The following is a 14,733-nucleotide window of genomic DNA, read 5'->3' as shown; positions in this document are numbered from 1 at the left end:
GTGCCATCAGCGGTAGCACGGGAAAAAATTCTTTGAAATTATATAAATCATGTCTACAGAAATAAAAAAATATATATACACAATCAGAAATAGTATTTGAAGGGATGTGAACTCGAATCAGTGGCTGCAAATATACAAGCTGTTTCAAGCATCATTATGCATTGGTGAACTACCTCTTTCCTTAGCCAATATATTCACTTTAATGTAAGACATTTTATGTGTAATTCATGCTTTTAATTTTGTGAGTTTGTTTCTTTGATTTGTTCCTTTATTATTTATTGTTTTTATTTGCAGGTTGTCAAATATGCTTACAAATGCTAAGTGAATGAGTTAAGAACAAATTTTATAAGAAACTGCTGCAATTTTTCAGCACTCCTTGCAAATGTAAAAAGAACTGTTTTCTTCATACTGCTCTGAGAGCCATGGATCCATTGTATATTCATCAGTTGCTTCCAGTGATTTTTTTTTAACTTTTTTGACTCCTAATTGATTTCTTGTACAAAATGAAAACAAAGGCCTTTCATGTAAATATCTAGTCACAGAACAATGTGGAAGGAGTTCATCTCTTAGCATTCATGTCATGTTACTGAATTTTTAACAAAGCAATCACTACGGAAATCATTGTTGCTTTCCTTTCTCAGGAATAGAGTAACTTTCTGTGTGGGAATGCCAAAACCTGATAATTGACTTTGTTTTTCATATTATTCATAATTATTTAAAACATAATATCTAAAACATACTATGCATTTTGCATTTACAACTGCTTTCTTGAATATGTGTCCATAGTACTATGCATTGTATTAAAAAATTATATGTTGATTATAAGGCTTACCTACTTCGTAGAAGATTTTTTATATTAAATGAACTCTAGACATCTGATTCTGAAACTAATTCACATTTATACATGTTAATAAAAGAAAAAATATTTGCTGTTTAGTAATTATGAACTGAAATATTCTGTTACTGTTTTCCTTTCTTCTGTTTTTATTTAATCGTGTTAAAGATAAAGCATATTAACTAAGAACCAAATTTTCATTTTCCTCTTGAATTTTTCTGCAATTTTAGAATTTCACCTTTTCATGTTTTGCGCAGTGGAACTTGGTTTTCTAAAGTGGAGTTCCTTAAAACATTAAAATTAGCTAAGGAAGCACTTAATGGGTTTTAAAATTTTTATAGTTTATAATGCAGATAAAATACTGTTAATATGAAATATTTTTAATTATGAATGTGTATACTTATAAAAGGATGATATAAGTATGAAATTTGGTATTTTGAAGTTATTTGTAATACTTTATGGAGAATTTTGAAAAGTTTTATAGTAACCATATTTTTTTTAAATGAGTGGTATTTTTAAAAAGCCTATGCATTTGCACTTTTTCATAAATTTTCCCTGCAGTGGTTGATATTAACTTGCATGATTCCCCCCCCCTGAATTTTATAAGTATGAAAGTGCCCCTGTATCTGTAAGTAATATGTTCTAATACTGTGGTTAATACAAACACTGTATAAAACATAATATTTGTGTATATGTAAATAGGATCGTTTTTAATAGATAAATTAGTCTCAGTAAAGCATTAACATTAAATATATTAGTCACAAAAGTATATTGAATAATACTTTGAATACTGTACAACTAACTTTTTTTATTTAAAAGTATACAAATTTTATTCATTACTACAAAAATGTATACATACAAATTATACATTTTTCCTCTCTTCCTTGCGCATATTAATGTAATGAATTCTGATATTTTTGCTTAATCCTCAGAAAGATGACTGGGAAGTGAATAATTGTTACCTCCTCTAAATAAAACTCTGTGGCATAACAGCCCTAATGAGCCAAGGCCTGCAATGCCCAAAATCTGCTTTCTTGATCATGGGCCCCAGGTGCATAAGCATATGCCCTGAACAAGTGGTCAGCTTGTCGCAGGACCCCCCAGTGTTTAGTCCCCAAGCAAACTTGGTACTCATTTTATCAACCCAAGTGATGTAAATCAAGGAATGAAAGGCTGAGTCGACCTTGCCCAGCCCGGGAATCGAACCTCGGACCTGTGGTGCTGCTGCGCGATGCACTAGCCTCTGTGGCACTGGGCATGATATAATTGTTACGTACACCATAAAATATTTGCTCTTTCAATGCGTGGTGGCAATAAAAAAATCATTCTTTTTGTAATATGCTGATATGTAAACAAAGGATGATATGTCAAATACTGTCTCGTCATTGACAGTTATGAAGCCTAGCCATCAGCTATTCAGCTGAGGACAAGGCTGAGAAAAATGTGTATCTGAATGTTGGCCTTTAACTTGAGATCATGTGCAGACTTTCAGATGGACTAATTTTATCATCACTGTTTGGTTAAGTTACATTATTTGAATAAAGTACATGAGGTCTTCCTGCTTAAGAATGGGAATACCTTCATGGAGTACTTTCTAAGAACTGGCTCATGTTCATATTACACCTGGGAAAATCCACTAAAGCCAGTGATGCAGTCAGCCTGCTTGCCGGGTATCAAACCTAGGTCGAGCTCCCAGTATTCAGTGGTCTTAACCACACAGCCACTGGTGGAGCTTCATCATTATTTGATGGTGTAAATTTGAAATGAGCTTGCTCGTGTTGTAGGAAGATAAATGACTATATTACAAATCATTGTCTCGTTTGGTGTATAGAATAGATTGTGCAGTTTATGTGGTTCTTTTATTTTATTTATATGTGCAAAGTTTTCTCTCTCCCTCTCTGCACCCTCCTTAGGCATGCTAAAATCACTTAACATTGAAATATTGAATGAATGGATGCAGGGGCATGATTAACTGAATATTTTTAGTGAAATATAGTTTTAAAACCCAATTATATGTACGTTCTTTCTTTTCAACAGTCCCCACTCCCCCAAATATCAATTTTTTTCTTTAAATCTTATAAGGTGTGTGATTTGAAAATGTAACAGACATTTGCAAGAAAATTTTTAATTTCATGTAATCAGCTGTACAAATCGTATTGAAAAATCTTTAAAAAAAATACTGGAAGTAATTGAAACAGAAATGTTTGTTCATTAGCATTCCTTTGCTTGTACTTTATATTAGAGATTACGTGGTACATTTTTCTATCTCCACATTTTTTAATTGTTACTCATGAAGTATTTTTTATGCCCTCTGAAAGCATTATTTTATATATTGGAATTGAAATTTTATCTCTGAGGATTGTGTCATCATATTTAATGTAGATGAAAGTTTAAGCGACAGGATGTTACACATAGTGATGGTATTCCTAGTTTCTCAAGCTGTGATAAACAGAAGTAATGGAGTGGTTTAACTGCGGTGTGTACTATGCTGATTTTCAGAATTAACATTCTCAATATATGGATGGAACAGAAGCACTTCCTAATCAGAATTCATTTCTGAAATCAGGGTTGTGATATATCCCAAATGATGCCGTTCTCCTTTCAGCCAAGAAATGTAATATCTCTGATTGCCTGTTCAGTAATGATATCACAGGAGTATTTTCCATTTTATTAATCTCGCCGATTTATGTCTTAGAATTCACTTTTTGTATGGGGAGAGGCTGGATTTTTTAATAAAGGGGAGAGAAATAGGAGAATAGAATACATTGAATAGAAATGCATTTAGTGCACTAATCCCTTTCCCATTTACATAAATTTGCAGTTGTGTAAGGGTGCAAAGACCATAACATTCAAATTGAAACCTACCAGTAAGAAATAAGAACCAATAAGAATAATGTTTGCCCCAAACTGTGTTGCATTCAAATAGTATTTAAGTGATAAATTTAGTCAGTTGTTTATCATTGTTAGTGTTATTTACCCTTAAATTTCATATGCAGAAGCATGCTGGTAATAAATTAAAAAAATTACAATTGTAGAATTTGAAGAAAAGTTAAAAATAATTCATATGTATGAAAATGGAAGAATTACATCAATAGCTCAGGCTATAAGTTGACATGTTTCAAATCTGAATATCATAGTGTAGGATAAAGTTTGCATTGTTGAAAGCATGAAAGGCACTATGATTACAACAAAAAGTATGTTATCGATTTCAGAGATTGAATAATTGCCCCTCTAGCTTGAGGATATGATATAGAATCAAATACAGTCAAAAGTCTTTAATCGAGACTCATTGGGACTTCGGCGATTCCAGATTATCGATTTTTCCGGATTATAGATCATCAGTTTAAATCTGGTAAGATGGCATGCGGAAATTATAAAATTAAAAATATGAAACCGTAATTTATGAAATAAAGAGCAATTATGATCTAAAGGGTATCGAAATTTACAAAAAGAAAAAGCTTAATATTTATTTGTTTACTTTATTAAACATTTCTTTCAACGTGCGCATGCGTAAAGCATACATTACGCATAGTCAAAATTAGAAAATTGCAACCAGAAAACTATTTGATGTGTACTCGTGATCTTTATAATGACGAAGAATTTGATTTAAATTATATCAAAGATGGAATACATCGAGATGAAATACAACATTTAGTAAGGAATTATAACCCAAATAAAATAAAAAACATCTGCTCTGAAGATAATTATAGTGTTGATAGATCAACTTCCAGTTCATTGCGTGCCGTGACGTCCCCCCCCCCCGCGCAGAGCAGCGTGAAATTTATAAACAAATTTCGGAATGGTTAGAGAAACAAAGGATATGCAGCAATTCCACTTTTTGTTTGATGGACATTGAAACATATTTTCGCTTTGTACATCCTTTACATATTAGTAAATATATATTGGAAATTCTATTTGACATAATCAAAAGTTCAAGCTTACTTTTATAAAATTGCTCTAACAGTCTGCAAAAAATAATAAGCCGGATCCGATTCGAAGGTTAAGGAACAACGCAATCTGCAACATTAACTGAAATAGATAATTAGATAATTTTAGCTTAGCTTATATTGTCCATTATACATTAAACGCGCATGCGTAAATGTATTATGCGCACATGCATTAATAGCGTTCACGAATGCACAGCAAGTTTGTAGCTTTGAGGTCTGGATTATAGATCATTCCGGATTATGGGTGTCCGGATTAACGACTTTTGACTGGACCACTGAGCTTTCTGGTTATCCTGGAGAAGGCTAGGTCTTGACATAAACCGAATGAGAGAAGACTGCCATCTGAATGCAGTTAAAGTGGCTTGGAAATTTTAGCAATTGTATTCATTCTCATATATTAAGCCAATGCTACTTATAATGACAAAAAGTATGTGACAACACAGTTTAAGACATAATTGTGAGGTTCTGTTGGTACCAGTTTCAAGATTACAACTGAAATTACCCACAACTGCTCTCAAACTACAATATCAAGATTGGTAAAAGTTGTCAGAGAGCAGCATTTCTGTTCACAACTATCCACCTCTAATCCTGTCTTTCCCAGTACAGAGCCAAATTTCTACTCCCGAGTCTTTTTTTTTTTTTTTTTTTTAAGAGTGTTTCATACTTTTTTTAGCTTATATTCACATAAACCACTGTGTGTAGTGCTGCATAATACTCCTTTTATAAAATAAAACTGTGTAAATAATAAACATGCGTGTGTTAATATAAACATATATTATGCATGTGTTAAACATATATTAATAAATGTAGTTTCTTTTGAAGTTACGCTTAAGTAATTTCCAAATCGTTTAAAATTTGAGTTATGTGAAGGTTCACAGAATGCATTGTTTACATAGCTTGAGGAATTACTGTACTTACTCTGCACAGTATTAATTGTTCCAAAATAGGGATGTCTAGAATTCTTCTAACTTTAAACTTCAGATTGGTTTGAAAATATATATATATATATATATATATATATAAAACTGAGTCTGTACATTGAAAAGAAATGTTAAAATTAGTTGCTAAATCCATATAGATAATTGAGGAAAAATTATTATATGTGACATTTTGGGTAGCCAAAGGTGAGCTTTTTGATAAATTTGATAGCATTTTAAAATATTGGAATCTTACCAAAGAGCACCGCATCTCAGTATAGTGATAAACTAAAACATTTTTAGTTATTCTATTTATTTAAAAGCTGGTTTTATTATTATTATTATTATTATTAAGCTAGTTGTTTTTAAATGAATCAATGATTTGCAGTTTTGGGTCTAAGTTAATTAATATTGGGGGAAAAGTGCACATCTTTTGTGTAAACTAGAAACCAATGTACTGCAGGGTCCATGTATAATAAGTATACTATAAACTAACGATGAGATGCAGGCAAATTATGATCCTGTTTGTATCTGTTATTTTATGTTTTCCCTCACACTGCCTTCAATCTACAGTGTTTAGCAACTGGAGTTTTCATTTTGTACTTTTAGATGAGCAGTCTTATTTTGTATTTTTTTTCCAAATGCTGAGTTCAGTGTTAAAAGACATTCCTTATAAATGAGGAAAAGCAGTGGCAGGTACTTCTCTGATTATTTAATGATGCTGAAAACCTCAGAATTCATTCACCCTTTAAAAGCATAAGTTAAAAACATCGGCATTCCTTCACCCTTCGAAAGCACAAATGTTAAAGAAGCTGAGAGAACAGTCTCAAGCAGTAAGTTAAATCAGAGAAAAGCAACCTGGGTTAAAAATTGCAGTACGTACATGGATAGTGAAATATTCAGAACTACTGAAATAGCATTGAAATGAGAAAAACCAAATGATTCTGATTTTTGACATCTCCAGAAATTTTAGTTTTGCTTTTATATTTAGAAAAGAAAACCAGAAATTTTACTCAGTTAAAAAATGAAGTTGAATAGATTAAGCATTTTTCTTCAAAGCATGGCTTTAGATAACTGTATAAAAAGATAAAGTACATGGTTCAAAATTCTGGGTATAAATCTGAATGGCAAATAGTGAACATCAAACATTTTTTATGTGTTAATAAATGTATATCCTACTGCATCATGCTTTATGGGAAGCTGTAATAAAGGGCAGAATTACATTGCTGCAGCTCATAATACATGACTTCATACTTGCAATAAAAAGTATTTTATATGCATTGAGATTGCAAATATGTATGATGATATGAGACTGTATAAATATGGAAGCAGTGCTGTAAGACAATACAGAAGTGTAAAACTGAAACAGTCATTGTAAGCATGTAACTAGTGCTAGAAATGCTCAAAATAAAAATATTTTGTGCCTTTCATTTTATGTGCCGGTAGCATAAGCATCCAGCCTACAGACATCCATTCATTAATGAAGAAATTTTACTTTAGTGGTGTTAGTGATCTTTGTCTCCTATTAATGTTTGAACTGAGAAAAACGCTAGCTACCGCCTGCAAATAATCAGGTTTTCATTAAATGAAATCAGCATTGAGATTATCTTAAAAGTAATTTGTAAAAACAGGCTCTTAGTTGATATATCCTCTCTCAGTTTGTATGAGAATCTAAGGAAATATTGTAAAATTGTTATCGAATTTGAATTTATGTGACTGAATGTATGCATTTAATTGAATTCTAGGTCTGATTATTTTAATTAAAAATTGTGAGAGGGTTTATCTTGAGCTCGTGGTTAAAATTTTTTAAATCAAAATGTTTCTCAAGTCACTAAGGATGAATTAAGTGCATATAGAATATGTATTTTATGCTCTTTTGGGACCAATGAATAGCAGTAAATTAACTGGCATCATTTATGGTTCATTCATTTTTTGTGAAAGGAGAAGTCTGATTTATTCACCTTGATACGTGTAAGATATCCTTTTTTAAAAAAAAATTCAGTGCTTTTGTTAAACTGTTAGATTTCTACTGTATTTATTATACTTCTGCATGTAATTTCATTATTAAAATTATATTATAAGTTTCTTGCTTGTTTCTTGAATGTAATGCCAAAATTTGCTAAACTATGTTCTAAATTATTAGATACTAACCATGTTCAAAATAGCAATAAATTTTTGTGCATGACTAGAGTGGAAGAAAGAAAGTTGTGTTTTGAATGAAGTATTTTTATATTATGATTAAAAAAAGTTTTAGATGTTTAAAGCTGTCACTTTTTAATCGTACATTAGCTCAGTGATTACTTTTAAAAAAATTACTACTTTGTATTAAAAGGGATAAGCTCTGTTTTATACACATGGCTATGTGTTTAAAGTAATGTAATCTGAGATCACTCTGAACTAGTTCATTTCCCAGTCTAACATCTATTTTAAAAAAAGGATTATTTATAAGGGTTCTAGGGGGAAATAAATTGTAGTACATTGCAAAAAAGCATAAAATTATTAGATTTTCCTTGCTTTTTATGTATACAGTGTGTTAATTAACCCCCTGCAGTTGATTAGGTAATTTGGTATATTAACACAGCCTTATACTGCAGTTAAACTTTGTAATAAAGTTGTTTAGGATCTTTTATAGTGGTTATTACTTTTCTCAAAGGAATATTGACAACAGGGGTAGTCAAAATGTTAAGTAATGTTATATTAAACCTTGGAACTTTTTAAGTTTTTTGCTGAGGGGTGAGATAAAAATATGGAGACATTACTGCCCATAATTAATTCAATCTTTTCATCTACAAAGGATGTTCAGCATAGCAAGCCATCACATCATTTGACAAGAATATCATCTCTGCCCATAAACATACTTACCCACATGTGCCGAATTATATCTTGATGTAAGTTGGTATCCTCCTGTCAAGTGTGTTTAATATAGTAGCATAATTTCTTCCCACTTCACAACACTGAAATTTCTAACATAATTGCATTCGTACCTACCTTAGTTATTCATCCCAAGTATCACGGCAACGTCATAACAACCATGCAAACTTGTTGCGAGTCGTGTTGCAAAAACATTGCAATATGTCATCTTTAAGATGCCCAGATGTCTTCGAAACTCCACTGTTTTGCAACCGTTGCAAAGACATCTTTCTTACGTCTTTGCAGATGAGGTTTTTGTTGCATAGACGTTGTTATTGCGTTTTTCGCAGGTGATACTTTGGTTGTGAGCGCATCGTATCACAACGCCTAAATGTTCACAAAATTCCACCTTTTTGCAACAGTTGTGAAAATGTCGTTATTATGCCCTTGTGTTACATATTGATTTATGCAGAAAAATAAGCTTAATAATTAATATAGTTTTCTTCTTTTTTAAAATTTTGTATTCCTTGTATTTTTCTAAAGTTTAAATAATGTATCATTTTTTGAAAATCAGAAGATAATACAATTTTTTCTCTTTAGACTAAATATCCATAATTAATAATAGCCTCAATTATTTTCAGCACTTTAAACTATAGTTTTTAAATTTCTTTTAGACTAAATATGCATAATTAATAATAGCTTTAATTATTTTCAGTACTTTAAACTATAATTTTTTTAATAACTTAAATTCTAAGTTACGATTATTTAAGATTTCATAATTTTTTTCTTAATTGAGAGTTATTATGAAAGTGGTTATTATAAATATATAACATTAATACAGTCAAAAGTCGTTAATCCGGACTCATCGGGACTTCGGCGATTCCAGATTATCGATTTTTCGGAATTATAGATCATCAGTTTAAATCTCGTAAGTTGGCATGCAGAAAATCTAAAATTAGAAATATGAAACCGTAATTTATGAAATAAATTATGATCTAAAGGGTATCAAAATTTACCAAAAAAAAGCTTAATATTTATTTGTTTACTTTATTAAACATTTCTTCCAACGCGCGCATACGTAAAGCGTACATTACGCATGGTTGAAATTAGAAAATTGCAACCAGAAAACTATTTGATGTGTATTCATGATATTTATAATGAAGAGGAATTTGATTTAAATCATATCAAAGATGGAGTACAAGGAGATGAAATACTGCATTTAGTAAGGAATTATAAGCTGAATAAAATAAAAATATCTTCCCTGAAGATAAGGATAGTGCTGACAGATCAACTTCCAGTTCATTGCGCGCTGCGACGTCCCCCCCCCCACAGAGCAGCGTGAAATTGATAAACAGATTTCGCAATGATTAGAGAAACAAATCACCTCTCTGTCACTTTCTTCATAACTTTATCCATTTTTTGCAGAAATTCCACTTTTTGTTTGATGGACATTGAAACATACTTTCGTTTTGTAGATCCTTTGGGAGCTCCAGCATCGGAAATTCTATTTGACATAATCGAAAGTTCAAGCTTACTTTTATAAAATTGCTCTTACAGTCTGCAAAAAATAATAAGCCGGATCCAATTCGAAGATTAAGGAACAACGCAACTGAAATATCAACATTAACTGAAATAGATAATTAGATAATTTTAGCTTATACCGTCCATTGTACATTAAATGCGCATGCGAAAACGTATTCTGCGCACACGCATATGCGCAGTCATAAAGGTCTTACTCGCACGCGTAAACGCCTATGCCCATGTGTGAACGCGGCGCATGCGCAGAAAGTGTTTAGCTTTGAGGTCTGGATTATGGGTGTCCGAATTAGCGACTTTTGACTGTAGTAGGTTTAAGTAAATAAAACTCGATTAGACATAAATAAAAGTAAAGATATATATGTGGGTAAAAAAAAGAGCGTTTCTGATCACAGCATTATCACATTTATTTCTGTTAAATCTCAGATACATTGAAAATTGCCCCTGTCATGATAAATTAGGAAGCTGTTCTTAAGGTAACATAATCAGTATTTTACCTGAACTCAAGTATAAATTTATTCGCATTTCACAGTAAAAAATATAACCATTAACCTCTAATATCTCCAAGATATGCAAATGAAAGACTGTATAAAGTAGTTAATAAATGTAATCAAAAGTATTTTATACAAAAATATACCTAAATCTAATAACTTGCCATATTCATATCTAAAATGAAATAATAACCTAACAAATAACATACATGACAGCACTATTTAAGAAAAAACATGAACTTGTAGTGTTTGAAAGTATAAATAGCAGAAGGAAGGTGACAGAACTAAAATTTCCAATTAATAAAAAAATGTTTGTGTTTTTTAAATAGTAAGCAATTAAAAGTGAAAAAATTATGGATTGCAGTATTTACTTGTAAAGCTGATGTTTCTTAACACCATTTCTTTCGATCATATGTTAATGTATTTACTTATTTTTAGTTTCTACATTTTAGAATAGTGGTAGATTACAATGATTATTTCATGCACTTTTTATAATCGGTAACTTTCCTTTTGTTACTGTACAGAAGTAATTTAAATAATATAGTATAGGATATAGTACGTTAAAGTAAGCTCTTCGTTAAATAGCATATGATGAAACTTTTTGTTTCTATTTATTATGAATTTCTTTGTTATCACAAGCACATAAAAAGTAAGCGAAGAAAATGGAATATACTTAAATTTAATAAAAAATAAAACCTAATTTCCAACATTCAATTATTGAGATAATCTAATAAAAATACATAATGGCGATATTTAAAAAAAACGCGAATTACACAGTGTTTGGAAGAATAGATACCAAACAAAAAGTAATAAAACTGCAATTTGCAATCAATAAAAAATATTTAGTGCTTTTTAATATTACACAACTAAATATCACATAATTATAGATTACAATATTTCATAGAAATGCTAATGTTTCCTTAACACTAGTTTTGCTATCATACATCAGAGATTGCAGATTCCATATACAGTGTCTCACAAAAGTGATGGAACACTTGTGCTTTACAAAAGGAAACTGTAATAAAATAAATAAAAAAAACATGTAAAAATATTTTGTGGGTGTGTTTCATACTTAAATTTAGTAACAATTATTACATAACATACATTTTCTCAAAATATTAAAATAGCAATTTAATAAAAATACAATTGTTTAGAACGGAGCAAAAAATGGCTCACATAAGTGATGGGACACCATTAGATACTACTACGTACTACGATAAAAATATTTTTTTGGGTTTTTATTTTTACTCAAAAGCAATTAGCAATAATTTATAAAATCGTCTGCAGTCTTTCTCTCCAGTTTGTTTTGGAATTTTTGTGTTTTTTAGCTCTGTGCAGCCATGAATGCTAAACGAAAAGAAACTTTTCCTGAAATTCGAAAATTAGTTATTAATTTGCATATTGAACGTGAAAAATCTATTAGAGAAACTGCTGAAACAGTTAACATGAGTCATTCAACAGTTTTCAATATCATTAAACGATATAAAAAGAATCATATGATTCAGGATAAAAGAAGACCTGGCCGACCATCAAAGCTATCCAATGGAATAAAGCGAATTATTGTTCAAAATATTTAAAAAAATCGAAGAATGAGTGCTCCTAAAGTTGCTGCTAATTTACAAGCATTATATTGAATAATTGTTAATCCTGAGACTATTAGAAGAGTAATTCGATCAGCTGGATGTCACGGTAGAGCAGCCAGGAAAAAATTCTTCGTAAGAATAGAAAACTCAGACTGGCTTTCGCAAAATCCAACATAAATAAGAACTCTGATTACTGGAATGAAGTTATATTTGCTGATGAGAGTAAATTTAATATATTTGGTTCTGACGGTAGAATCTTGGTGTAGAGAAAACCCAAGAAATAATTTCGCAAACAAACAGAACTTGGTGCCAACAGTAAAACATGGTGGAGGAGGAGTTATGGTATGGGGGTGTATGTCGTCCGCTGGAGTTGGTAATCTTGTTTTTATTGAAAGTATACTAATGAATCAGTACAAGTATATTGACATTTTAAATCAAAATTTGAAATCTTCAGCACGAAAATTGACCCTTCATAACGATTTTAAATTCTACCAGGACAATGACCCCAAGCACACTGCTTTGAACGTTAGACTCTGGCTGCTGTATAACTGTCCTGAAATAATAAAAACACCACCACAATCTCCAAACTTAAATCCCATAGAGAATATTTGGCAAACATTGGAATCAAGAATTCGCACACACCATTTCTTAAAAAAAAAAAAAAAAAAAAAAAAAAAAATCACTGCTTCAAGAAGAATAGGGGTAAAATCACTCCAGAAATCACAAAAAAAAAAAAAAATTAGTCGAAGCCATCCCAAGAAGATTAAATCACGTTTTAAAAGTAAAAGGAAATCCAACAAAATATTAAAACATTTTAAGAAGTAAAATTTTTGAATAAATATTTGATGGAAAAGTAAGTGTCCCATCACTTATGTGAGCCATTTTTTGCTCCGTTCTAAACAATTCTATTTTTATTAAATTGCTATTTTAATATTTTGAGAAAATGTATGTTATGTAATAATTGTTACTAAATTTAAGTATGAAACACACCCACAAAAAATTTTTACATGTTTTTTTATTTTATTTTACTACAGTTTCCTTTCGTAAAGCACAAGTGTCCCACCACTTTTTTGAGACACTGTAGCTTTTTAATCACTGGAAAATGTAATCATAAAACACCAAAACACAACACTATATTCACGGTTAGCATTGTAATATTTCTTGTAGAACAGATATTCACAAACAAAATAAGAACAAATTCAGCTTTCTCACGATTTCTCCTCAATTCAGAGGCTTCCAAGCAGGAGCTCACAGCAATGGAATTTCACTCGCTGAAGGCAGTTGAAGTAAGTAGATACAGAATGATGAGAAGATTCACAATGCGTTCTTTGATTGACATTTACTTTTAATATAAGCAATATTATTTATATCAGTCATTGCTTGATTCAATTTCAAACATGAAGTCAGTCTTTTCAAATGCCTTGCAGATGGCATCTTTACCAAATTACTTGAAAGAACTGCTAGAATCTCAATTAAATGCGCAGTTACTTGTTCAAATTTGGCAGCTAGCCAAAGCACTCAAATCTCGAGATGTTCGTTTATACTATAAGCCATCCAGTAAATAATGTACCGTTTTGCTTCTCCTGACTGTCTATGAATTTTCCGTCATATATATTGGAAAGCTGTTAAATATGCATCGTCTTTTAACATTGGATGTTTTCTCGGAATTCTTAAAATAGCCCAATTTTTATCCGTGTATACATCTTCACGCACAATCATATCTTCGCGAAAATTGTACCTTTTGCCACTGTATGCGTTAAAATGTTTCATATAATGTTAACGTATTAATTCAAATAAATTCGTCCTTAAGTCAAAAATAATAAATAAAGTCATATTTCAGTAGTGAAATAATTCCTAACATGATTTGCATTGATTTCGGAAATATGAATTTTCAAAATATATAAATTGCGTAACTTAACTTACTTTATAGATTAGTTTCATTTTTAAATATTTTGCTATAATATTTATAAAAAATATTTTAAGCATTAATTATTTTAACAAAATTTTAAACAATTATTTAGCACATATTTTTAATACTAATTAAATTTAATAAATCAAAAGTATTTATATTTCATTAGATGAATCTACCTTAGATAAATATATTTAGATGAAATAAAGTAGTGAAACATTGCAAAGTAAATCTTATGCGGATTTCATATCCTTGAAAGGGCATATTTAGTCTCTCTTCATTTCAGCGACGTCGACATATTGCCAAGATGCAACGGCAAATATTTTGCGTCTTCGCAATGTTGTAAAGACGTCGTAAAAGTTACCATGACCACTTTGCAACCTCTCGGACCAGTTTGCAACGTCATGTGCTACTTGGGATATAGTTCTCCTAGTTTTTTAAATGGTTTAGAAAATCTTATTTTTTTAAATATGCACAAGATGTGAATAGGGAAAGGGCAAGTATCTTGACCTTCCTTTCTCTCATTGTTATCACCTGAGCACAGGCTTCACTTTCATCATTTGTACTTCCGCAGTTGAAGAAGCAAGTTTTATATTTAAACTTTGGAAACTAGTCTTGCAAAGTTATTATTCTTCTTACCTTAAAACCCTGAATAATTTATTTAA

At 30.8% G+C, this 14,733-nt stretch overlaps 1 protein-coding gene across 1 annotated transcript in view; it reads left to right on the top strand.

The window, feature by feature from the left end:
• The window catches only part of Arl1 (ADP ribosylation factor-like 1), a 40,288-nt gene extending 32,503 nt beyond the window's left edge, over positions 1 to 7,785 (top strand). The window contains exon 5 of the mRNA XM_035370388.2: positions 295 to 7,785. Coding sequence (XP_035226279.1) covers positions 295 to 325 — 31 coding nt within the window. The 3' untranslated portion in view covers positions 326 to 7,785. The remainder of the gene's footprint in view (positions 1 to 294) is intronic.
• The last annotated feature ends 6,948 nt before the right edge of the window (positions 7,786 to 14,733 follow it).

This window comes from Stegodyphus dumicola, chromosome X1 (genome assembly GCF_044657685.1).
Source record: "Stegodyphus dumicola isolate Sdum_Otavi_A_Nest chromosome X1, ASM4465768v1".
NCBI classification, from domain to species: Eukaryota; Metazoa; Arthropoda; class Arachnida; order Araneae; family Eresidae; genus Stegodyphus; species Stegodyphus dumicola.
Note: the sequence above shows the minus strand (reverse complement) of the source record. Positions and strands in the feature narration are given on the sequence as shown.